Source organism: Myotis lucifugus, unplaced genomic scaffold (assembly GCF_000147115.1).
Source record: "Myotis lucifugus unplaced genomic scaffold, Myoluc2.0 scaffold_5, whole genome shotgun sequence".
In the NCBI taxonomy this organism is placed as follows: domain Eukaryota; kingdom Metazoa; phylum Chordata; class Mammalia; order Chiroptera; family Vespertilionidae; genus Myotis; species Myotis lucifugus.
The window spans coordinates 1290289-1314127 of NW_005871053.1; the positions used below are offsets into that span (position 1 = coordinate 1290289).

At 44.2% G+C, this 23839-nt stretch overlaps 1 protein-coding gene across 3 annotated transcripts in view; it reads left to right on the forward strand.

The window, feature by feature from the left end:
- Positions 1–489: 489 nt before the first annotated feature.
- Positions 490–23839, forward strand: part of FARP2 (FERM, ARH/RhoGEF and pleckstrin domain protein 2) — a 100244-nt gene continuing 76894 nt past the window's right edge. For 2 of the 3 annotated variants that reach the window (XM_006083011.2, XM_014467163.1), the window contains exons 1-3: positions 490–565; positions 10155–10338; positions 15392–15623. In XM_006083011.2, coding sequence (XP_006083073.1) covers positions 15420–15623 — 204 coding nt within the window. In that variant the 5' untranslated portion in view covers positions 490–565; positions 10155–10338; positions 15392–15419. The remainder of the gene's footprint in view (positions 566–10154; positions 10339–15391; positions 15624–23839) is intronic. The other variant, XM_014467155.2, reaches the window with a different exon arrangement.

Below are 23839 nucleotides of genomic sequence, written 5' to 3' on the forward strand. Positions count from 1 at the left end.
TTCCATGCTTGGGTCGGGGTCGGGGAGCAGGAGTGGTCCTCAAAGGCTGAAAGGCCGCGGTTCTCCTCCAAGAGGAATGCATCTTCGCCGCATCACATCCTCCTGTTGCACTCGGTGCCCTTAGTCTATGGTCTCGGTAGCCCCAGGAGAGCAATGGGTGGAATTTAAGAAGGATGGCTCCGCCGGTGGCGGAGGGAGCCTCCCCGCCCAGGCCCAAGTCCAGGCCCCGCCCAGGACAGAGTACGGGTTCCGCCCAGCGAGCCCGAGGCTCCGCTCCCTAGTCGAAGCCACGCCCAGGACAGAGTCCAGCTTAGAGAGCCGAGTTTCTGATGATTTGCATTAGAATCCACAGGAGCCCCTCCGCCTCCCCGCCCACTCCAGGCCCGTTCACCAATCAGAATTCAATGCCGCGCCTAGACAAGCCAATCGGAGGCGTGTCCGCGGGGGAGGGGGTGGGGCTCCGGGCTGGGGCGGGGGCGCGGCGCGCCCCGCGGGCAGTCGGGAGCGGGCGGAGCCGGCGGAGGACCGGAGGCCGCTGGTGGAGACTGCACGGGCTCTCTGGCGGGTGAGGACTCGGGGCTGCAAGGACGCGGGGGCGGGCGGCGGAAGCCGAAGGCCGAGTGTCTGGGCAGGGCGTGCGTATGTACCGCGGCGTTTCGGGCGCCTCAGACAGCGGTCCACCGGAGGAGTCCACGCCCGCGCTCGCGAGGCCTTCTAGGATGGCGGGCCCCGTGAGAAGAGGGCCATGTGTGGGGAGCCCACCGCCTGAGGCCTGTGGTGCCCCGGGAGGGCCCCGCGTGGAGCCCGTGGGTGGGCGGGGCGGAGAGTGTCCCGTGGTGTGACGGTAGTGCCCAACGTGGAGTCTCCGGTGTGCCCCGCGTGGAGGCCCCGGGGGCGGGTGGGACGGAGAGTCCCCGCGCGGAGGCCCAGATGTGCACTGTGGAGGCCTGCGCAGAGCCACAGGTGGCAGCTCCCCTGGTTGGCGTGGACCAGGCCCTTCTTGGCCTTTCCTCATATTGTATCTTAAAGGGAGGAATTCGGCGTTAGGTATTAAAGTTTTTACTCCACTAAGGTCTGGAAATACTGTCCTCCTAAGGCAGTGGGGCACTTTCTAAAGGAAAACCATGAAGGGTGGGACCAGGATATGGTCCAGTCCATCACACAAACATCTTTTTCATTGACCCTGGTCCTAGTCAGAAATGGCTGTGAAAAAACAAAACAGGCATGTTGATGGGAGTAACGTCAGTACGTAATGTAAAGAAAAAAATGGGAAGACTTAAGACCCAGGGCTAAATCTTTAGAGGGTGGTTTTCTTTCTACCTTCGTTTTGTTTGTTTCCATGAGGTATCTTTGGCTGGACCACTATGGAAATGTTTGATAACCATCAGGTGGCCCTGGGTTAGAGTGTAGACTGTGTTGCAACAGAGGACACAGATTTTCTCGATGCCAGCGAGATGGGAGAAGACATTTGAGGTAGCACCATGGAGTGACCTTTACTTGTAGACCAAATATAATTTTAATTTTCTGTATCTGGTATTTTTTGAAAATTTTTTCTGAGTTCCTGGACACCGGAAGACATAATTCTGTGTTGAGTTGTGAATCGTGTCATGCTGGTGGTTCTGTTTGGTTCTTTCAAATCTGCAGAGATGTGGCCAGTTTGCATGGCACCGTTTTAAAGGAGAGGCACTGGAGTAATTGGTATGGTCCCCGCCCCATTTACTGCACATTCATGGCCCAGGTTGCATGGATGTGCATCCTCCTGAACTGCACAAGTTTGGGCTCATTTACATGAACATCTTTTCGTCATGGACTTCCAAGTTCTTTCTTTACTAATTCCTTTCCCAAAGAAGTTTATATGGCATTAATTCATTGCTGCCTCAACAAGGTTCCTTGTTGATAAAATGGGGTTAAAATTTACCTCAGAGGGTTGTTGTGAGGACTAATAGGATAGCTGCTAGCAAGATGCCTGGTACGCAGTCAGTGCTTAATAAATGTTAGCCATTCTGTTCTCAGGTGAAAGATTAGTCTGAGTAGACAGTAGACAGTGAGAAGTGGACAGGATTTAAGCAGTTATTCTGCATGGAGGGAAGGATATACACTGGATTGACAAAGCAAAGACTGATGCAGGAATAATTCTATGCAAGTTCTTTAAACCCATATAGCCACAAGGAATTCTGTCCTTCTTTTTAAACACTCCTACCATAGTCACATCAACACCTCTATACTCAGACAGTAAGAAGTCTTTCTTATTGCTGCTTCCCCTTTCAGGTTTGTTTGCATTTTTCCTTTACCCGCTTTCTTATCAGCTTACCAATGGCTCATGAGCTTCCTGCACACAGCATAGTGTTAGGTATGCAGGAAAACCGCAGTCACTCCAGGCTTTACCTTGGCAGCAGACTAAAAAAGGTGAGGGTTCCACAAAACTTAATATGAAAAAATCCCAGTGTTTTGTGAGTTTCTGGGGAGCAGTTACATTGGTGGTGATTCTGTAAATCTAATCTTTTTGGAGAGCAACTGGCAGTATGTGATAAAGACTGTGATTTTGGAATTCCAGTTTTTAAAACAAATTCCAATATGCATGGAATAGCACTCCACAGCCAATAAGCATGTTCTGGCAACCCCATTCTTGTCCTTCCCTCCCAAAAAAATTGAAATGTGTTCAAAAACATGGCTTAACCCAAAAGGCAAAACTGTGTACACAGCAATTATATGTTGTAAAAATACGTGAAGACGACAAGGATCAGAAGTGAAATTAGAATGATATAAGTAGTTTTATTTAGAGTCATAGGATTGTTTTACCCCTAAACTGGTATTTGGTTTATAGCCATTTTAAAATTCAAATGCAAAATGTTACTATGATGTTGTAGGATGCAGTGATGACTCTTTCTTCAGCCCATCTCTCCCAGCTTATTCTCCTCATTGTTTCCCAGCTATAGACCTCAAATAGGTGTGAAATTGCATCCAGACCTCTTAGGTTGGGCCATGACACCCTCACTGCCCAGCCCGCCATGGGCATCCTTGGGGCCCCAGCCACACACAGCCTTCCATTTTTACCCAGCAGTCCCATGCCTGTGCACACTGTTCTTTGTCCAGCTGGTCTCCTGTCACCTGCAAGGCCCAACTCCAACTTCAGGCCTGGGAAGCCTCTCTGGGTCAGGCTAGCAGCACTCTCTTCCTTGATGTTACCTTGTACTTTCTGCTCTCTGGTACTACAGTGTGGAGGTGCTCTTGGCCATTACATGGTTGTCTCCCCTTATAGATCTTTGTGTCCCTGTGCTAGTCATCTGGGTCCTTCAAAGCAGAGAGGAGACAGTACACCATGGAATTGGGGTTGGGTGACTTGCAGAGCTGAGTGACCACGAGCAAGTCACTAACCCTTCTGCACCTTGGTCTGTAAATGGGATCCTGAGGATCAAATGCGATGACATGGAGGAGGGTGTGGCATGGGCTCCTAGCAATGGCGGTCACTCGGGATGTGGTGGCTCTTGGAATATGCACCAGGACCTTCTTTAAGCCTGATGCAGGTGCTGTCTTCTTATTGAGGCCTTCCCCCTCCCTCTCCACCTGTCACATCCCATCTGCTGTCCTTACTTGACATTCTCCATGGACTTACCACCATTTAGCACACTCTCCTCTTTATAGTCTTCCACTATAATGAAAGGGATTTTTCTCTCTCTTGTAAAGTCCCGTGTCCTTAAGTACTTAGACTTGCTTGATACACACTGGGTGCTCAATAAAATTAATTAGATTTCATTTGGGGCAAGGGCAGATGCCAAATTTTATGGGGCCTGAAACTTACACAGTTGGGCGAAGGAGGGCCTCTTTAAGACAAGAATACAATGTTACAAATAATTAATTTTGAAAGTGAATAATTATTAAGAATTATAAAAAAACAAGTAAGCTTCAGATTTGAAGAATCTGACCAGGAACACAAATCACTAAATCCCAGAAAATAGCACATTTGTTAGTTACCTGATACATGCTGTAATACTTTTTCTTTGACTGTGTACTTTTTAATTGCCTCTTCATATGACAGAGAATGGAAAGAATTTAGTGATTCCTCTAGCATAGTTGATAAAAAAAAAACTTTATTATTGATAGATACAGAAAACATGATTTCACGTATAGACATATTTGCTGTTTCTAGTACAGCTACAGCTGTGTGTCTTGGAAAAGTATGAGTTCTTTTAAATTCTGTTTTGCACAATTCCATTCAAAAAAGTAGAAAAATCTATGGTACATTTATAATTATATTACTACATTATCAATTTTTCTGACAGGAGCGCCACAGGTTTTCAAGCCTTGTTTCTGCCCACACACTTCCCGTGCTAGTCCTGATGTACCCAGTCAGGTGCTGCGGCCCCCACCTGGCCCTTTGTCTTAGCCCCTGGTGAGCAGGCACAGTGCTATAACAGTATTCCTGGAAGCCACACCTGCACTGAGATGGCTGGTCATAACTTAAGTATACACAGAAGTAACTGCGAACAACATATAAATGAACCTATTAAACCTAAAATAAATGTTTCCAACTCATTGCGCCCTTAGCTGGATCTAAGATGCCCCTTCTAAGCAACCTGATATAAAGGGAAAGGGAGAGAGTGCAAAGAGGCAGCAGTCTTTGTCCATTGCAATTAGAATATTTTTTGCAAATTTTACAAAAGGCTCTAATGATAGGCACAGTTTGCATAGGACCTTGGGAGGGGCCAGTGCAAGTGAGGGGCCAAAAATCCGAGGCAGAATAGCTGCTTTTGCAGGGGTGGTTTCTGGTCCTTTGCTTGATGCCAGATGATGATACAGTAGAGCTCGTGGGGCGAGGGGGCTCTGAGCATCCTCCAGCCGCCAATGAGAATGTATTTGGGAAGAAGGAAGCACACTAGGCAATTTCACAGACTGTTTAAATGGCTCGGCTTCATTAATGCTTGTCTCCTTCACGATTCAAACCCCAGTGGTATTGGTGGTAGTTAACCAGGTGAATGTTGGGGGAACAAGTCTCTACAGCCATGGCCGCATCACAACCTTTTGTCCAATAAGGGACTTCATATACAACAGTTCCCCAAAAATCCCAGTGATGTCGCAGCCGTCACAACATCATAGTGCAACACATTACGTGTTTGTGGTGATGCTAGTGTAAAAAAACCTGCTGACACTTATGAAAGTACAGCACATGCAATTATGTACAGTACATAATACTTGAAAATGGTAATAAATGGTCATGTTACAGGTTTATGTATTTACAGTATTCTTTTTATCATTATTTTAGAGCAGGGGTGGGGAACTGTTTTTCTCAAAGGCCATTTGTATATTTATAACATCACTCGCAGGCCATACAAAATTATTAGCTTAAAAATTAGCCTGCTGCCCCACCCAGTGGCACAGTGGTTGAGTGTTGACCTATGAACCAGGAGTTCAATTCTCACTTAGGGCGCATACCCCTGTTGCAGGCTCAATCCCCAGTAGGGGGCATGAAGGAGGCAGCCGATCAATGATTCTCTGTCATCATTGATGTCTCTCCCTCCCTCTCCTTTCTTCTCTGAAATCAATAAAAATAAATTAGCCTACTATATCTGGTCAAACAAATAATTAACTCACCCCTAATACTTCGACAGGGCCAGACCAAATGATTTTGCCGACTTTATATGGCCCACGGGCTGGACATTCCCCATCCCTGTTTTAGAGTGTACTCTTCCTACTTATAAAAAAATGTTTTCTATAAAACAGCAGCTGTGTTACACCGGCCGCAGCCTCATACATCTGTGTTTACTGTCTCTTGATAGCATCATTTTCTCTTGTGCTTGATTTAATCCCATGGTGTTTTGCCCAGTAACATGCTGTCCAGGCTAGTAAACTTGGAACAGTAGGTGGTCCCATGTAGGTTTGTGTAAGTGCTTCTATGATTTTTGCACAACCAAATCACCTAATGATGCATGTCTTAGACTGTATCCCAGTCATTAACAGCCCATGACTGTATCTGAACAAGATATCTATTCCAGGTGTTTGAAAATATTAATTTTTATTTAAATGAACTAATTTATTTAAATTTTTAATGGATTTTAGAGAGAGGAAGGGAGTGAAAGAACAAGAAACATCAGTGTGAGAGAGGAACATCGACCGGTTGCCTTCCATATGCACCCCGACTGGGGTCAAACCCACAACCTGGGTATGTGTCCTAACCGAGAATTGAACCTGCCACCTTTCAGTGTAGGGGACAAGGCTCCAACCAACTGAGCCACAACAACCAGGGTTAAATGAACTGTTTTAGAAAGAAGAGTGAGTACAACTAGAGGAAAGAGGGAATAGTCCTTCCTGCTTTCTCTTGGCAGGTGAACACACTATAAGTAACCCTATCAGTGAAGACTTCTAAAGCAGGTTGTAGTTAAACAGTAGTCTGCAGAAAAGCCATCTGATTTCAATAGTAATGGCAATTTGAAAAGTACAGATTATTGGAAGAAAGGAAATAGAAATCAACTCTTCCCTCGCCCAGAGATAACCACTGTAGACCTGGTTTAGTGTGCATGGATGTCAAGGACTGGTTCCAAGAAGGCAGAATGTGCACACTCCACGCTGACTCTCCCACTGACTGTAGCTAGAGAGCCTGGACAGCTGCATGGAGCTATTTGGGGACTCTGACAAGTAAATGGTGACAGGCGGATTGGGGACAAAGGACAGAATTTGAAGTACACTGCACCAACAGGGAGGTTCCTGTTTTTCTCCCAGCATCCCCAGCCTAGTCTTCAGATATCTGAAACCCAGAGATGGGCACAGGTGGGTGCAAGGAGAGCTGCAGGAGAAGAGAGAGGGTGAGGAAAGCCACACTTGTCCTCTCCCTCCTTGTCTTCCACTCAGACCTGTGGCAGCAGGAGCCTACAGACACTTGAATCTCTAAGGGTGTGGGGGAACCTGTTGCTTTGTCTCCCTCACCTCCTGCAGCTTGGTCCCAGACATGGGTTGGTCACAGGAAATGACTAAAGCCCCAGGTTTCTGGCTGGAGGACTGAGGAGAGCCCCAGGCAACTGGAAAGTACACAAGGGAGATTGTGAAGAGGGAGGAGCTCAGAAAAGTGACCCAAGTGGTTTATGAACTTTGGGGCTCAACACTGAGCTGTGCGGGCATGATTCTGACCCTGAGCAACTTGCCAGAGACTTTGGCAACTCAAATAATGGAAACAATGCTGGCCATTGGGTTGTGGTACATGGGAGGACAGAGCCTCTGCAGATGAGCTGAAGCCATCCACAGCCTGGAGATGGCTGGTCGGGACTTGCAGCCTGCACCCAGCCAGGCCAGTGCCTGCCAAAGCAAAAGTACCAGCATTCTGCATGGGATTTAAACAAAACCCAAGGTCTCATAACACATTTTTTTAAATGTCCAGGATACAATTCAAAATTACCCAGCATATGCAGAACCAGGAAAATGCCACCTCACAAGAGAAAAGTCAGACAAAAGCTGAAATGCTGCAGGTGTTGGAATTACCTGATGAAGACTTGGAGTAGGCAAAAATTGGGCCTTCATGACCTTCATCCACTAGTATCACTTCTGGGGACATGTTATGTTATGCTGCAAAAGCTCTTTACAGATGTAATTTAGGGTCCCAATCAGCTAATCTTAAAAGAGAGGTGTCCTGGATCATCCAGCAGGGCCTCATCTATTTCCACAAGTCTTTAAAAGCAGAGTTCATTCCCCAGCTGCAGCAGAAGGGACGTGGAAGCCTGAGAAGGATTCAGCATGCTGCCTCTGAAGATGGAGGGAGCCATGGGGTACAGGCAGCTCCAGAAGCATGGACTGGGGACCTCAGTCCTGTATCCAAGCAGAACTGAACGAGCCCAGAAGTACCTTCTTCCCAGAGCAGCCACATAAAACCCTAAGCCAGTTGACACCCTGACTTAGACCTTATGGGACCCTAGGCAGAGAACTCTGCTGGTCCATACACATCCAGACTGCCAACCCACAGAAACTGAGATAATAAAAGGCTGTTATTTTAAGAAGCTAAGTTTGTGGTAAGCTGTTATGGTTTCAATAAAAAAACAAAACACACTTTAAAGCAGCTATTATTGAAATGTTCCAAGAAGTAAGGGTACTTTTGAAACAAGTGGAAAGATAGAAAGTTTTAGCCAAAAAAAAAAAAGATATAAAGAAAAACAAGTCGGAATTTTAGAACTGAAAAATACAATAACTAAAATAAAATGGAGGTGACAAAGGAAACAGTGAATTTATAATGCATGGTGTAGTTTTTTAAGTCAATTTTTTTTTTTTAATCTTAAAAAATTTGCCTTATGTTACCTTGGCCTGGGAGCCAGGACACTGGCTGCTGGTCTCTCCTCTCCATTGATTGTATCTATGTCCTTCAGCAAGAGTCTTCCTTCTCTGGCACTGATTTCTGGTGGACAGGGAGGGCCTGAGCCAGCATTTCATTGTGTAGGAACCTCACACACTCCCTATCAGCTGTGCACTGTTCCAGGGGATCCTTAGATCCTTATATACATTGAAACTTGTTGCTAGACCTGTTTGTTTTTAACTTATGGAAGATTCCAAACATTCACAAAAGTAGGGATAATATATCAAACCCAGCTTCCATAGTCAACATATGGGCAAGTAGATTGGGTTTTTTTTGTTTATTTGTTTGTTTGTTTGGTCTACAGTCCCCTCCATCTTACAATATTAAAGTAAATCCTAGACATTATTCCATTTTATCCTTTATATATACACAATACCATTAAGAAAATTAACAGTACTTTATAATATATAATATCTAGTTACTATTCACATTTCCCTGATTGTTCCATAAATACTTGATTCAGGATTCAAATAAGGTCCACATCTGACAGGTAACATCCTATATAATAAAAGCATAGTATGCAAATTGTTCCCTCAACCAGAGTTCTTCCGGGAGTTTGACTAGGGGGCAGGCTGGCCTGGGGAAGGGAGGGAGGCCCCAGCCAGCAGCCGCTAGGGACCCTACCAGTGTACGAATTTCATGCACTGGGCCTCTAGTCTTTTAATAGTTTCTTTCCTCCCTCCCCACTTTCTTTGCCATTTATTGAAGAAATGAGGTCACTTTTTTATGGAATATGCCACATTCTGGTTTCACTTGTAGTCTTTTAATCATTAGGATACATTTTATTAGTGATATATAACGAAGTTACTAAGTTTTAAAGTTACTTGAACTAATTCTCTTTGTAGTTTAGTCACTGTTTTAGTGTACAATGAGGATCATCTGTCTCATTTTGTTTGAAATTTTAGCACTTGCTTTTCTAAAATACTGATTTAATTTTGCTTTCTAATCATATAAGAACATTTACAAGGTTCCCAAGTCAACATGACTAAACATAGTATATTAGAAGTGGCTTCCAGGATGTCTTCCCAACGCTCCCCCCTCCCCAGTCCGGTGCCTACCTGTCTCATTAGTTTCTGCTTTATCCTTCAGTCTTTTTTAATATAAGCAAATGCTTGTGTTTATATTCCTCCTCCTCTAACAGAAGTTAGTGCGCCAAACACCTGCTTTCACATCAAAGCAGTGTACTGGTATAGACATCTTTCTGACTTTGTGAAGATTTTGATGGTGAATTGGGCAACTTCATATAAAAAAAAAGTGTTGAAAATCAGTCAGCTATCCAAATTCATTTCAGCTCTTAAAACTTTATTGTTCACACCCTGGCTAGGTACTTGGTTGGTTAGAGCGCCATACCTATACTCCAAGGATGCGAGTACGGTCCAGGGTCAAGCAATGAATGCATAAATAAGTGGAACAACAAATCAATGTATGTTTCTCTCTCCTCCCCCCCCCCTCTCTAAAATCAATAAATAAAAACAATTTTTAAACTTTATTTTTCAGTTAATAGAATTTTGTTTCATGTAAAGTCAGAATACCTGATGGTAGAAGGTCAAAATTACTGACATCTATTTAGTGTTCAGGCAGTTCTTTTAAAAAACTAGGGAGTAAAAGAATTGTAAGGTTTGAAAATATTGGTTATCTAAAGTCATAAGAGTGGGGCTGGGTGTGGTGAAATAACCACTCATCCATGGCCGAGTTAGACTTAGATCCCAGGTGCACTGCCTCCAGACTTCCACCCCCTGCCCCCAGGCTACTGCTGTGTCCTTCCTTCCTCATTTCCCATGAGTGCCTGAGTGTCCACATGATTATTTGGCCTCTTTTATCACAGCCTGGGGACACCTTTCTGTTTCCGTGAGCTGCCCTTCAACACCAGAGGTTTTTGAGGTTGGTGACTGTGACTGCCCTTCCTGGTACTTGAGGGACAGCATTGCCCAGGATGCAGGTTCTTGTCAGTCCTTAGGCTTCACATATGTGACATCAATCCTGAAGCACCTGTTGGAGCAAGTGTACAGGTGAGTTCCGAAGTGCCCTTCTCCCCAGCTTTTCAGCACCAGACGTGTTTTCTATGGCTTTCAACAGATGGGCTGTATCCTGGGGAGGGGGTGTTGTGAAGCTGGCCCTGTTCCCTGGGTGGGCTGCCCACCCACCCTCCACTGGCCAGCCGTTTGTTCCTTGTCAGCTCTATGAAGCCTTGCCTGGCAATGCAGGTTCTGACGGTTTTCCTCCAGGTCCTTACATTGATTGAATTACTCAGTTGTTTATTCTAAAACCTATCAGCCATGCTTACTAGAAAGGGAATAAAAAGGGTCCGTCTCTTGCTGCATTGTGTTAAAGAGGTAATGCAATCCAGGGTTGAGAACCAGGTGACAATTCCATTTAAATGCCATCAGCACCAAAAGTTCATTCCCAACACTGCAGTGGGGTTTAGGATATTAGAACGTGCAGGGGAATGAGTGCCATCTTCTGCGTCCTTCGTTGGTCACTGTAGAAGCACAGCAAGTCCTCACTTAGTCGTCGACAGGTTCTTGGAAACTGTGACATTAAGAGAAACAACCTAAAGTAAGCCAGTTTTACCAGCAGCTAATGATGGGAATCAGAGCTAAGTTCCTACCACATATTTCTGGTCACAAAAACATCACCAAACTTCTAAATAAAGACCCCAAACACTTCTAATATTAAACATTAAAATAAACATCAGCTACACATACATTTGAGAAACATTAATACTAAAAACAAGTAAGGTAACAATTTTCTAACCTGCTGGTTTCAGTTCAGGGTCATGGATGGCTGAAGCCTCTCCCAGCAGCTCAGGAAGCAAGGTGGGGGCGCCCCATCCCCACCCCCACAGGTGCTCTTCCATCTTAGGGCCACCCATGCGCACAAAGATAGGGACACTGTACATGTACATAGGGCATTCCCCTCACGTGACATTCTTGGGATTTGGGAGGAGCCCGGAGTCCCTGGAGGAAACCCATATGGACATGGGAGACCATGCACACTCCACACAGACAGTGGTCCCACCAGGAATGGACTTTTTTCCTCATCGGTGTTGTAAGGAAATGACATTGAACAGAATGACGTTATTCGAGAACCTGTTGTGTGTTTTTTGGTCCTCCTAAAAGAAACAACCAAAAATATTTCATGGAAGGTAGATTTTTTTTTGCACAGAGAAATTTGAGCAAGCTTCCTTAGTGTGATTATGGGCTGCTGTGTCTGGGGAGCTGTGAGCTGGTTTTCCAGCAGAGACCGGCAACATGGTGGCCAAATCCAGGCTGGGCTTGAGTCCTGACTCTGTCACTTCTGAGTTATGTGTTCTGTGGCAGACTTTTGTTTTTACTAGACTTTTTTCTTTTTTTTCTTTTTTTTTAGAGCAGTTTTTAGTTCACAGCTAAACTGAGTGAAGTTATAGAGAATTCCCATATGACCCCTGCCCCAACCCTGGCACAGCCTCCCTGGATAGCAACACCCTCCCGCCCCAGGCAACATTTGTTACAAACCTGCATTGACACATCGTTAGTCAAAGCCTTGGCAGACTTTTGAACCAAATTCTTCCAACTTCAAGGTGGAATATGTCTCAAGGTGGTTTTTTAAGTTTTTTATTAAATGAGTATGTACGCATAGGAGCTGAGTTTGTCGTAGGTAGCACTAAATGTCAGTAGTGGAAACTATACAGCGACCAGCAGTATTTTTAGAAATGAAGACCACAAAGCATTTCAGTCTGGTGCAAGGAAGATGGGAAAATGGGCTGCGGTCCCTCGGAGGTCACTTCTCTCGGGATTTCTGGAAAGGTTCTCTGGCAGCAGCAGAGACGTGAGCAGGGGCTGCAGAACACTGGGTGTGTCAGGGACTGGTAGTGACCTTGCTGTGTTTATTTCTAGTCTGGCTTGCATTTTCTTGCCTTTGTAATGTTGGTTTATAAGCACACAGAACAGAACAAAGTAACTTCTGTAGGTCATAATTTGTAAAAACGGCTCAATGCAGACATCTTTCCCCGAGTCAGGCTGGAGGAAGTCATCGGGCTGTAGAAAGTGACTTGGATGATCAGCCTCACTTTCTACAGGAAGTATCCAGTTATGCTGCTTGTTCTGAAATAGATGGATAGCCTTTGAGAACAAGGTTAGCTGACATTCACAGCACTGGAGTTTCCTACTTTCAAGGCTTTCTTAAACTTAAAGCTGAATTCTCATTAAATGGGTAGTTTATGCCACATTACTGTTATGTCATAGCAGATAGATTTTTCTTTGGAACGTCACAGCAGGGTCCCTCCTGGGGCATTGACTCAAGTGAATCTGTCTTCCTCAGATGACCCTGAGTTTCAGCATCAGCTGTGCCAATGTTTACAGTAGAGTGGATCTAAGTTTGCTGTGAGGAAGGAGTTTCCTCTAGGGAGCCATGTTTTAGTATTCCTTGAACTAAGAAAAGTCTTTTATGTGTAATATGTCTTTAGTTCTTCTGACAGATGAAGCAGTGTTAAAAGTATGCTGTTTTAAATATGTTTTTATTATAAAATAAACACAGACATAGAAAAACCACACGAGTCAAATCTATAGCTCAATGAATTATAAAGTGAATGCTGCCCTGGTCAAGTAATAGAACTGAGCCCCCTTACCCTCCAGTGACAGACCCCTCCCACCACGAAGGAGGGACCACTGCCCTGACTTTTCTAGCAATAACCTCCTTGCATATTTTCCTTAGCGTTTTCTCACCTGAATGTGCCCTCTGGACACTATGGGTTGGTCTTTCTTGCCTTTTTTTAGAAGTATGTGTGTAGACATGACTTTCTTATAATGACAGAAGAGAAAGAGCCTGAAGAAGTTTTTTCCATATAAAATTATTAAGAACAAATGTAAATGAGAATTATACAATGGAATAAATAAGGATAGTAACTTCTAAAAATATATTCTGGTTTACATATGTTTTCAGAATTGTAGCTTGGCTTAAAAGTGGAAAGGTAGCTTTGGTGCCTAAAATAAAACACCCCCCAACTTGTTTCAAAAGAACCTACTCTTGATGGTTCCGGGTTCGCTAAATGTGAGCTGACCAAGAACTTAATCATGTTTCACACAGGAGACACCTTCCCTCACTTTTGTACTAACTGTTCAAGTTTGTGAAATTGAAATGAAAAAGCTCGTATTTATGATTCTCAGAACCTGTATATCTCAGGTTTACTCTTAATGTCATGAAAACAGTGATTTCCTCAAGTGTCGTTCTGCTTGTGAGGGAGCCCTGTCTTTGTTTCTGAACTCTACACAATGCATTGCATAATGAGGCAGTTCGGGTTCTTTGATGCCAGTGACTTTAAGTAAACACATAGCAGACATTTACAGTAGCATTTAGTTCCTGTTCTCAGGGGCATACAACCTGACGAGAGAATTCTGAAGATAATAGGTAACTGCTAACCCAACCCAAACGTGTGTGGGAACTGAGACAGTAGGTGTGCTTGGCAGAATGACACACGGCCTCATCCTGTGCCGTGCTGTTCACCTTCCACTTTCCTGGGGTTTCACTTCCTTGCTTTGCGCTTACTGTCTGATCAACCAGATGTGCATGGAAGTTCTCGCCCAGGTAGGGTTTAAGTGGACAGAGTGGGATGCCTGGCACCTGGTCCTTGAGAAGCTTTTAGGACTTAATTCAAGTAAAAAGTTCATGAGTTTGTCTTGATAACAAAATAAGCATGACAAAGAGAAAAGGGCCAAAGGACTCAGCCAGCCATGCAGTTTGCAAGCAAGGAACTAGACCAGGAATGTAGTGAGATTAATCCTCTAAAACATTTACTGCAAACTCGTATAAGACTTTTTGAAGATGATTATGTGAAACAAAACACTTGGCAGCAGCTGCATTCTTTCTTGATTATACATCTGGCATTCGTTTTCGCCATATTGTGTTTTACTGTTAAATATGTTTCTTTAAGTTGACTTTCAAACATAAATACATATATTAAAGAAGGAAATTTGCCATAAATAGAAGGTAACTATATTAATGAATACAATTCAAAGCAAGCTAGTCTTATTAGATTCTGGCTGATACTTAGCCTGTTCTTTCTTTCTTAAAAAAAACTCTGAAGTGATTTGCCATGCTCAACTCAATAGCTTAAAAAGCAGAGACCTTCCCCAGGGCACAAGGAGGATTGAAAAGGGCACCCAGTGCTGCCCCAGCTACTTAGCTCTGTTGGACCCTCAGTGTTGTTACCAGTTAGGTGGGTGGTAGGTGGTCATTGTGAGGACGGGATGGGAGGATGCCTTCCAACCTCAGGTGTGTGATCCTCGTGACACTCACCTAGGCTCTCCTCCATACCGTGCCTGAAATTATTTCCCTCACCATCGGTGGCACCCATTCCAGCCTTGTGAGACACGACGTAGAAAAACCAAGGAATGCAAAGCTGGCAGAGTCAGGGGTGGTTGTCTTGAGCTACTGTCCTTGGAATTTTCCCCACCCATCAGCAGAAATGAGGAGCCTGCTGAGTGCACTGGTGCTGTGCCACGTGGGACCCGTTACTTGTGCCGAAGGCCCGGACAGCACAGTGGGTGTGTGGCTGGTTGGCAGAGCCTGAGAAGGACTAGCCCTGCCAACCTCTTGCCCTCTGCCCACCGAGTGATGGTGAGGCAGCTCTCATAGGAGCTTCTGTGGGGTCGGTGTGCAGAATCCCCTGGGAAATATTGTTATTGGAGGTGCTTGTTATATTTTCTGTTCCACCAACCAAGTATGAGTAGAAGATAGTTTTTTTTTTTAATCCACTCAAGGATATGTTTTTATTGATTTTTCTTTAGAGAGTGGAAGAGAGAGAGAAACATGGATCAGTTGCCTCCCATATGCGCCCAACCGGGGATCTAACCCACAACCTAGGTATGTGCCCTAACTGAGAATCGAATCTGCAACCTTTTGGTGTATAGGACACCACTTCAATCAACTGAGCCACCCACCCAGGGCACCTCTGTAATTTTATGTAATTTAAGACTCACTGGAGTTGTAAAATCATGCAGAGAATTCCTGTGTACTGGTCATTTTTTACATTGTTTTAATGTCTAAATAGCTGGTGGTGATTCTTTGGGTTTTATTTTTTTATAGCGTATTCCTCACTCTTAGCTGATGAAGAATGGGGGAGATAGAAGGAACATACCGAGCCCTGCAGACCCCAGGGGCACGCCTTGGCACCCAGCCCCCGGCAGGAGTGAGCACCCTGGAGCCTGGGCAGGCTCCCTCAGCAGGGATGACGCGGATGGCAGCTAGAATGCAGGAGAAGCGCTTTCCTCTCAGAGTAAAGCTGCTGGACAACTCTGTGGAAATGTTTGACATTGAGGTAAGAAGTGATTTTTGGAGGCATAGTTTCTTATATTTTTTTCTTCTTTTTTTTAATCCTCACCCGAGGATTTTTTTCATTGATTTTTTTAGAGAGAGTGGAAGAGAGAGGGAAAGACAGAGAAAAACATCAGTGTGAGAGAAACACATCGATTGGTTGCCTTCTGCATGCGCCCTGACCAGGGCCCGGACAGGGTAGGAGCCTGCAACTGCCGTACGTGCCCTTGACCGGAATCAAACCAGGACCCTTCAGTCCATAAGCCAACGCTCTGTCCACTGAGCCAAACCAGCTAGGGCATGAAAATTGAATATTATGCCCCAAATTACATTTTGCTGGTTAGACTTCGCTTTTTTATGAAGTTGACTAAAGGTGGCTTTGGTACACCCAATAAAATCCTTGCAAATTGTGACATTGCATTTCTCCTTTCAGTTTGGAGAATGGGATCCTCCTCTCTGTCCTTTAAAATTCCGATCATGTTGTCTCTGCACTTTTCTCTTTTGAGAAGCTGCCTAGTGCTATAGAGTGCAGACTGGAACCATGGGGTATCACCCAGGTTCTCCTGGCTCAGCCACTGGCTGCCTGGGGTGGGGGGGGGGGGTGTTCATTTGCCTCATTACATGTCAGCTTCCTCATCTGAAATGTGGGGGTGATACAGTCCACAAGCTCAGGGTGGCTGGGGGGGACTGAACACTCATCATACAGAGAGCCTGGATGGGAAGTGTTGCACAGTCTTAGCATAGAACTGGTTTTTCTAGGTCAGCCATAATAACATTTGCATTTTTTAAATTTCCTAATATTAGATTGAACTGATAATGTTGGCAAAAACAATTATGTATATGTATGTATCTATGTATATACATATATATTTTTAAAGGAAAATTTTAGACCCATATAATACATTAGAAAATATTTTTCTGATTTTTCTAAATGACATTAGAATTAATATTTTTTAAGTTATTTATTTTCACATGTAATGCATAAATATATTATCTTTTTTAAATATTTCATATTGACTTACAGTAGTATCTGTTTGGTTTTTTTAAATATATTTTTTATTGATTTCAGAGAGGAAGGGAAAGGGAGAGAGAGATGGAAACATCAATGATGAGAGAGAATCACTGATCAGCTGCCTCCTGCACAACCCCTCCTGGGGACTGATCCCACAACCTGGACATGTGCCATGACTGGGAATTGAACTGTGACCTCCTGGTTCATGGGTCGAGGCTCAACCACTGAGCCACACCCACTGGGCACAGTAGTATTTTTAGAAGCTTTTCCTGATCTAATGTCACAAGTAAGGACAAGAGAATGAACTTAAACTTTAGCAGGTTAATTTATGCTTGGGTTTTTCTGTCAAGAAATCAAGATGCTACACAGAAAATAAAACAATTATTGAGCTGTGGGCCAGGCTGTGAAGGGGCCTGAAGGAAACCTCCTTTAGGCTCTGGCAGTGCCTAATTGCAGAGTGCATTGCATGAAAAAGGAGAGGGGAGGGAGGAGATGAGCACAGTGAGGCTAGAAAGGGCCAGCAGGGCTGCAGGAAGGGAGGCTGGCCTCTTGCTTAGAGCCTAGGGCACACCATTCTCTACCTTGAGTGCCCAGATTCATAGTGTCTGAACTCGGGACCCTGACTACTTCTTTTAAGGTCTTATTTGAGGAGGACATCAAATATCACTTCATCGGGGCAGTGGTAACTGAAACTGGCAGGACCTGTCTGTTCAGCTTCCCAAGTCACTATGTTGCAAGAGGCAGCCTCTGTAGGAAAGGTAGTCTGGCACAGGCAACCTTTGACCCTGAGCAGCTAATGGGTGGCTACTGGTTCCATGACCGCATTTCCTGGCTCACCAAGACACCCTTCCGTAAATCACCTGTAGGAAATAGGTTAAAGATCTGGGAATTAAGAGGGCTCCCAAAACTCTTCCAGGCAAATGTTTGGAAGAATTTCCACCAAATAGCCATCCTATGCTAAACACATTCGCTGTGGTCTGGGCTTATAACAGGCTCCAAATTTTTAAAAGATGGAAAGAAGGAAGAAAGAAAAGAAAAGAATTGTACTAAGTTTACTTCAGAGCATCCTTTTTGTTGTTCTGCTTTATGGTCTTTATCAACTAAAACTAGGCCCCAGAAAAGAAAAAAAACACACACTTATTGTTGAGTCATAAATAGGATGTAGTCCTTCTCTGAGAAATTTACTTTTACTAAGTATCTGGGTCATTTTATACATAAGGAAGTTAGAGATGGTATGTTGTAAAGGTTTCAAAATATTTAGAGCATGTACAAGTTTTAACAAATTGAGATTGTTGCCCTGGCTGGTTTGGCTCAGTGGATAGAGCATCGGCCTGCAGACTCAGGGGTCCCAGGTTCGATTCTGGTCAAGGGCATGTACCTTGGTTGCAGGCACATACCCAGTGGGAAGTGTGCAGGAGGCAGCTGATCGATGTTTCTAACTCTCTATCCCTCTCCCTTCCTCTCTGTAAAAAATCAATAAAATATATTTTAAAATAAATAAATAAACAAATAAATAAATAAATTGAGATTGTTGTTTATATTAATCAAATACAACTATCATGTTTGGTATTTTTATAGACCTGGAGAGTTACCAGAAATTAAAGACTCAGATTGCTGTTGCATATCCTGAGGTGGATAGGGTACTTTTTAAATTGTGGTTACCTACTGATGCATACTTTTTAGGAGGAGTTAAAATTCAAATTTGTACCAGTTAGCTTTGGTAAATAACAAAACTTAGTAGCTTAAAACAAACATTTACTATTGCCTGTCTGAGTGTTGGCTTGGAGGTTCTTCTGGTCTGGCTGGCTGTTAGGGGCTGGGTGGTCTATGATGGCCTTACATTTCCACAGCCTCAGCTAGAATCTCCCTCCTTGCAGACTCTTTCCCTCCAGCGATAACATGGCCTTGCTTGCCTAGGGATGAGTGGAAACTGTAAAGTCCCTTGAGGTCTAGGTTTGGAATTCATGCATTGTAGCTTCTGCCAGGTTTTACTGATCCATTGTAGCTTCTGCCAGGTTTTACTGATCAAAGCAAGCTCCCAGGCCAACCAGGACTCACAGGGTGGAGAGGCAGAGCCACCGTGATGGGTGGGGCGTGCCAAGGAAGCTGTGGCCTTTTGCAGCTACCACAGCAGCTGTTGCCAGTGGATTAGGACCACAGTCCTGGAAAGAAGACCGTCTGTGAAGCTCAGTGCCTGGTGGGCTGGTTTGCTAGATGATAGACACACTTCGTTGCCCTGTCTCATAAGTGCTTCCCCTAAATTCCTCCGGAAGGGGCTAGTCTGAGAAGGCAGGTACGCCCTGCTACTTTCTGCCTCCATGTCTCTTGTGTGTTGCAGCTCCTAAGATCCAGAGATCAAGTCTGGTCACCTCTTTGGGCCTTTCGTCCCTGCTCCACTGGCACTCTTCACTGGTCACCTGTGTCCCCACTGCCCCTTCCTTTATATTTGATTTTTTTTTTAGAGAGAGAAAGAAAGACGGACATCAGTTGGTTGCCTCCCATACACACCCTGACTGGGGATTTAACCCCCAAACTAGGTATGTGTCCTGACTGGGATTCAAACCCACCACCTTTTGGTGTACGGGACAATGCTCCAACCAACTGAGTCACCCAGCCAGGGCTTTTTTTTTTTTTTTTTTTTTTTTTTTTTTTTTAATTGAATTTTTGAGATCGAGAGAGAGAGAGAGAGAGAGAGAGAGAGAAAGGGGCCCAGATACTCCTTATGTATAAGATGACCCAGATACTCCTTTATATTTTTTATATTTGAACGGAGAGACATTTGCTGTTGGATCGGTGGGATGATGCAAGTTTATAGTGCAGGGTGTGGGCATACAGAGCAGTGAGGTCCCTGGCTGGGTGCGTCTGTTGGCCACAGTGAGGACACTCCCTGTCCCAGAATTGGCTGCTGTCTCTCCTCCTGGAAGGCAAGGCTTTGTTCTCTCTACTGCTGTATCGTCGGCGTTTGGACAGGGCCTTACTCTGTAAATATGCATTGGATGAACAAAATCAGAAGTTAGATTGGATTAACATGCTTTATTTAAGTGCTTGAGTTCTCTCTGCAGCAATATTTTTTACCTCAGATCCAAGTGTTTCCTTTTTTGTTTGTTCTGGGTTTTTGGCCATCTGCGCCCATCTTGTGCCTACTTGCTTGGTTTATTTTTCACAAGTCTTAAGCAGCAAAGTCTGTGAACTTGTAGAGTCTGTGAACTCGTAGAGTCTATGAATTTGCAGAGTCTGTGAACTGGCAGGGCAGACATGCTGGTGACACCTTGCAGAGCCCTAGCTAACATGCACAGGTATTGACAAAACACTGGCCTTGAGTGAGGCTGAGTAGAATTCTCTACTTGATGTCAGAGGTTTATACTTAAGGGACCTTTTTAACTTAGGGAAGAATTTGACATTTAGTTATTTTTGAAATGCCTATATTTTGCTTCACTGAAAATATAGAGTAACTTGGCCTGAAGGCCTCCCTGTGGTCATGTCTGTCTTTCTACGCAGAGTCTATGGCTAATTGTTTCATGTTTGTCCTCAACAAGTGAGGCAGCCCTGTTGCTTCATCATACTTGCTTCAGAAAGATGGGCTTGCAAGACCCAGTTTTAATTATACTTTCCATCTCCCCACGTGTGCAAATGAACTTTGTTTGCTGTCTGTGCTGACTGCCACAGTAGTGGCAGATTGGTGTAGAGCCACACTGCTGTCACCTAGAGGAGAGACAGTAGTCATTCTGCTTTCTCAGAAGTGATGTTCATACAACCACGTAATTGCCTCATCCCGTCATCAGGGGAGCACTTGTACGCTTGCCCCACTTTCTGTCTAGATCCAGAGATCACATGCTTGTTTAATTCTTGCTGCTGGGGATGAAGATGGCTTGAAGCCAGAAGCTAGAGTCAATAAAGCTGAAAATGTTTCATAGGTTTATTGAGATATAATTCACCTACCATACAATTCACTCGTTTAAAGTATACAATTCAGTATTCTTTTCGTATACTCACAGATATGTGCAACCGCCACCACAGTCAATTTTAGGGCACTTTCATCACGTTAGGAAGAAACCCCACAGCCCAGTGGTGTAACTCAGTGGTTGAGTGTCAACCTATGAACCAGGAGGTCACAGTTTGATTACGAGTCAAGGCACATCCCTGGGTTTTGAACTCAATCCCCAGTGGGGGTCCTGCAAGAGACAGCCGATCAATGATTCTCTCTCATCATTGATGTTTCTATCTCTCTCTTCCTCTTTCTTCCTCTTTGAAATCAATAAAGGTATCCTATATAATAAAAGGCAAATCGACCAAACACAGAATGACTGGTTGCTATGACGCACACTGACCACCAGAGGGCAAACACTCAACGCAGGAGCTGTCCCCTGGTGGTCAGTGCACTCCCACAGGGGGAGCGCAGCTCAACCAGAAGCCAAGCTCACGGCTGGCAAGCGCAGTAGCGGTAGCGGGAGCCTCTCCCACCTCTACTGCAGCACTAAGGATGTCTGAGTGCCGGCTTAGGCCCGCTCCCTGCAAGGAGGAGCCTCTAGTTTTTAAAATATATTTGCATTTAAGAAAGAAAGAAACCCCACATCACCAGCTGTCACCTCCCTGTTCTCCATCCCCTCTCCCTCATCTCTAAGCAAAAAAAACCATCTATTTTCTGTGTGTGAATGTCACTGTTCTAGACATTTCATATCAGTGGGATTATCCACAAATGGTCTTTTGACTGGCCTCCTCACAGAGCACCATGTTTCAGAAGGTTGTCCAAGTACATATGTTAGGGCCTCGTTCCTTTTCATGTCCAAAAAATACTCCATTGTGCAATGGACCACACTATCTATCCGTCATCAGCTGATGAACATTCCTTCTTTTGGCAGTTGTGAATGATTCTCTAAACATTCGTGTACATGTTTTTGTTTAGCTGTATACTTGGGACTGGAATTGCTGGGTCATGCAATGACTCTGCTTAGTTGTTTGAGGAACTGACAGCCTTTTCCAAAGTGGCTGCACCATTTACATCCCCCAGCAGTGTTATGAGGGCTCCCCTTTCTCCACGTTCTCACCTTCACATCCTCATGTATCTGACTTAGATTCTAGCCCTCCTAGTAGGTATGAAGTGGTATCTCAGTGTGGCTTGAAGTGGGATTTTATAAGTTTTATTTTAAGATTTTTTAAAATATATTTTGCCCTAACCGGTTTGGCTCAGTGGATGGAGCGTCGGCCTGCAAACTGAAAGGTCCCAGGTTCAATTCCAGTCAAGGGCATGTACCTTGGTTGCGGGCACATCCCCAGTAGGGGGTGTGCAGGAGGCAGCTGATCGATGTTTCTCTCTCATCGATGTTTCCAACTCTCTATCCCTCTCCCTTCCTCTCTGTGAAAAATCAATAAAATATATTAAAATATATTTTTATTGATTTCAGAGAGGAAGGGAGAGGGAGAGAGAGATAGAAACATCAGTGATAAGAGAGAATCATTGATCAGCTGCCTCCTGCACACCCCCTACCGGGGATTGAGCTCGCAACCCAGGCATGTGACCAGGAATCTAACTGTGACCTCCTAGTTCATAGGTCGATGCTCAACCACTGAGCCATGCTGGCCAGGCAGGAAGCCTTTTTTTTTTTTAACGATTTTAAATATGATAATGTTACAAGCAATAAACATCAATTATTCAAGAAAAATGATCTTACATATAATATTACATGCAATAAACAGTATTTCAAGAGTAAAAGGATTTTAAGTATAATAATACTAGAGGGCCAGGTGCGAGAAATTCGTGCACAGATACAGTCTCTAGGCCTGGCCTGCAATCAGGGTCATCTTCCCTGGCTGCTGGCAGCTAGCCCCACACCCACCATCAACCACCCCTGGATCCCCATTCGCTATCGGGTGATCGGAGCCTGCCGGCCAGGGGGAAAAACCAAGAGGTCAGCTGTTCCCACCCCCTCGCCAGCCCCACCCCTGCCGTGGGTTGCCCTCTCTATATGGGGCAACCGGCGGGGCGGGGGCCTTGGCCTGGTGCCACTCGCATCCCCCACCACCCACCCCCGGTTCCCCATTCGACATCAGGTGATGGGAGCCTGCCGGCTGGGGAAAGGGACCAAGAGGTGGTCAGTGAACCTTATTGTAGCTGGTTGAGTGGTCATTCTGGTCGTTCTGCTGGTAGGGTCAATTTGCATATTACCCTTTTATTATATAGGATTACCAAAACTGTACTAACATAGTATGGTATCACAAAAGTTGTAGGAAATATTAAAAATCTGCACATAACAGGATTACTTCTATTCTAGTATATTCCCCCCTCTGCCTCTATTGTTTTTTCTCCGTTTTTTTTTTATTTCAAGAAAAACGATTTTAAATATAATAATGTTACATGCAATAAACCTTAATATTTCAAGGAAAACGATCTTAAATATAAGGTTATATGCAATAAACATTAATATCTCAAGAAAAATGATTTTAAACATGATAATGTTACATGCAATAAACACCAACCAATTCAAGAAAAATTATCTTACATATAATATTACATGCAATAAACATTAATATTTTAAGAATAAAAGGATTTTAAGTATAATAATATTACCAAAACTGTATTAACATCGTATGATATCACAAAAGTTGTAGGAAATATTAAAAATCTGCAAATAACAGGATTACTTCTATTATATTCTAGAGTATTTTCCCCCCCTCTGGCTCTATTTTTGTTCATCAGTTTATGTTGTTCATTATATTCCACAAATGAGTGAGATCATGTGATAGTCATCTTTCTCCAACTTGCTTATTTCGCTTAGCATGATGCTTTTAAAGTCTATTTTGTCAGATATGAGTATTGGTACTCCAGTTTATTTTTCTTTTCCATTTGCATGGAAAAATTTTTTCCATCCTTCTACTTTCATTCTGTGTGTGTCTTTTGTTTTGAGATTTTTAAGTTGGGTCTCTTGTAGACAGCATATAGTTGGGTCATGTTTTTTATCTATTCAGCTACCCTACACCTTTTGATTGGAGCATTTAATCCATTTACATTTAGGGTTATTATTGAGAGGTATGTATTTATAGCCATTTTAATTCTGTACTAGAAGCCCAGTGCACGAATTCGTGCACAGCTGGGTTCTGGCCGGCCCAGCCCCAATCAGGGCAGATGAGAGCTGGGCCTGTTGAGAGGAGGAGATGTGGGAGGTGCTGGCTAGCCTGCTCCAATCAGGGCCGGGCTGGCTGGGGGAAGGGGC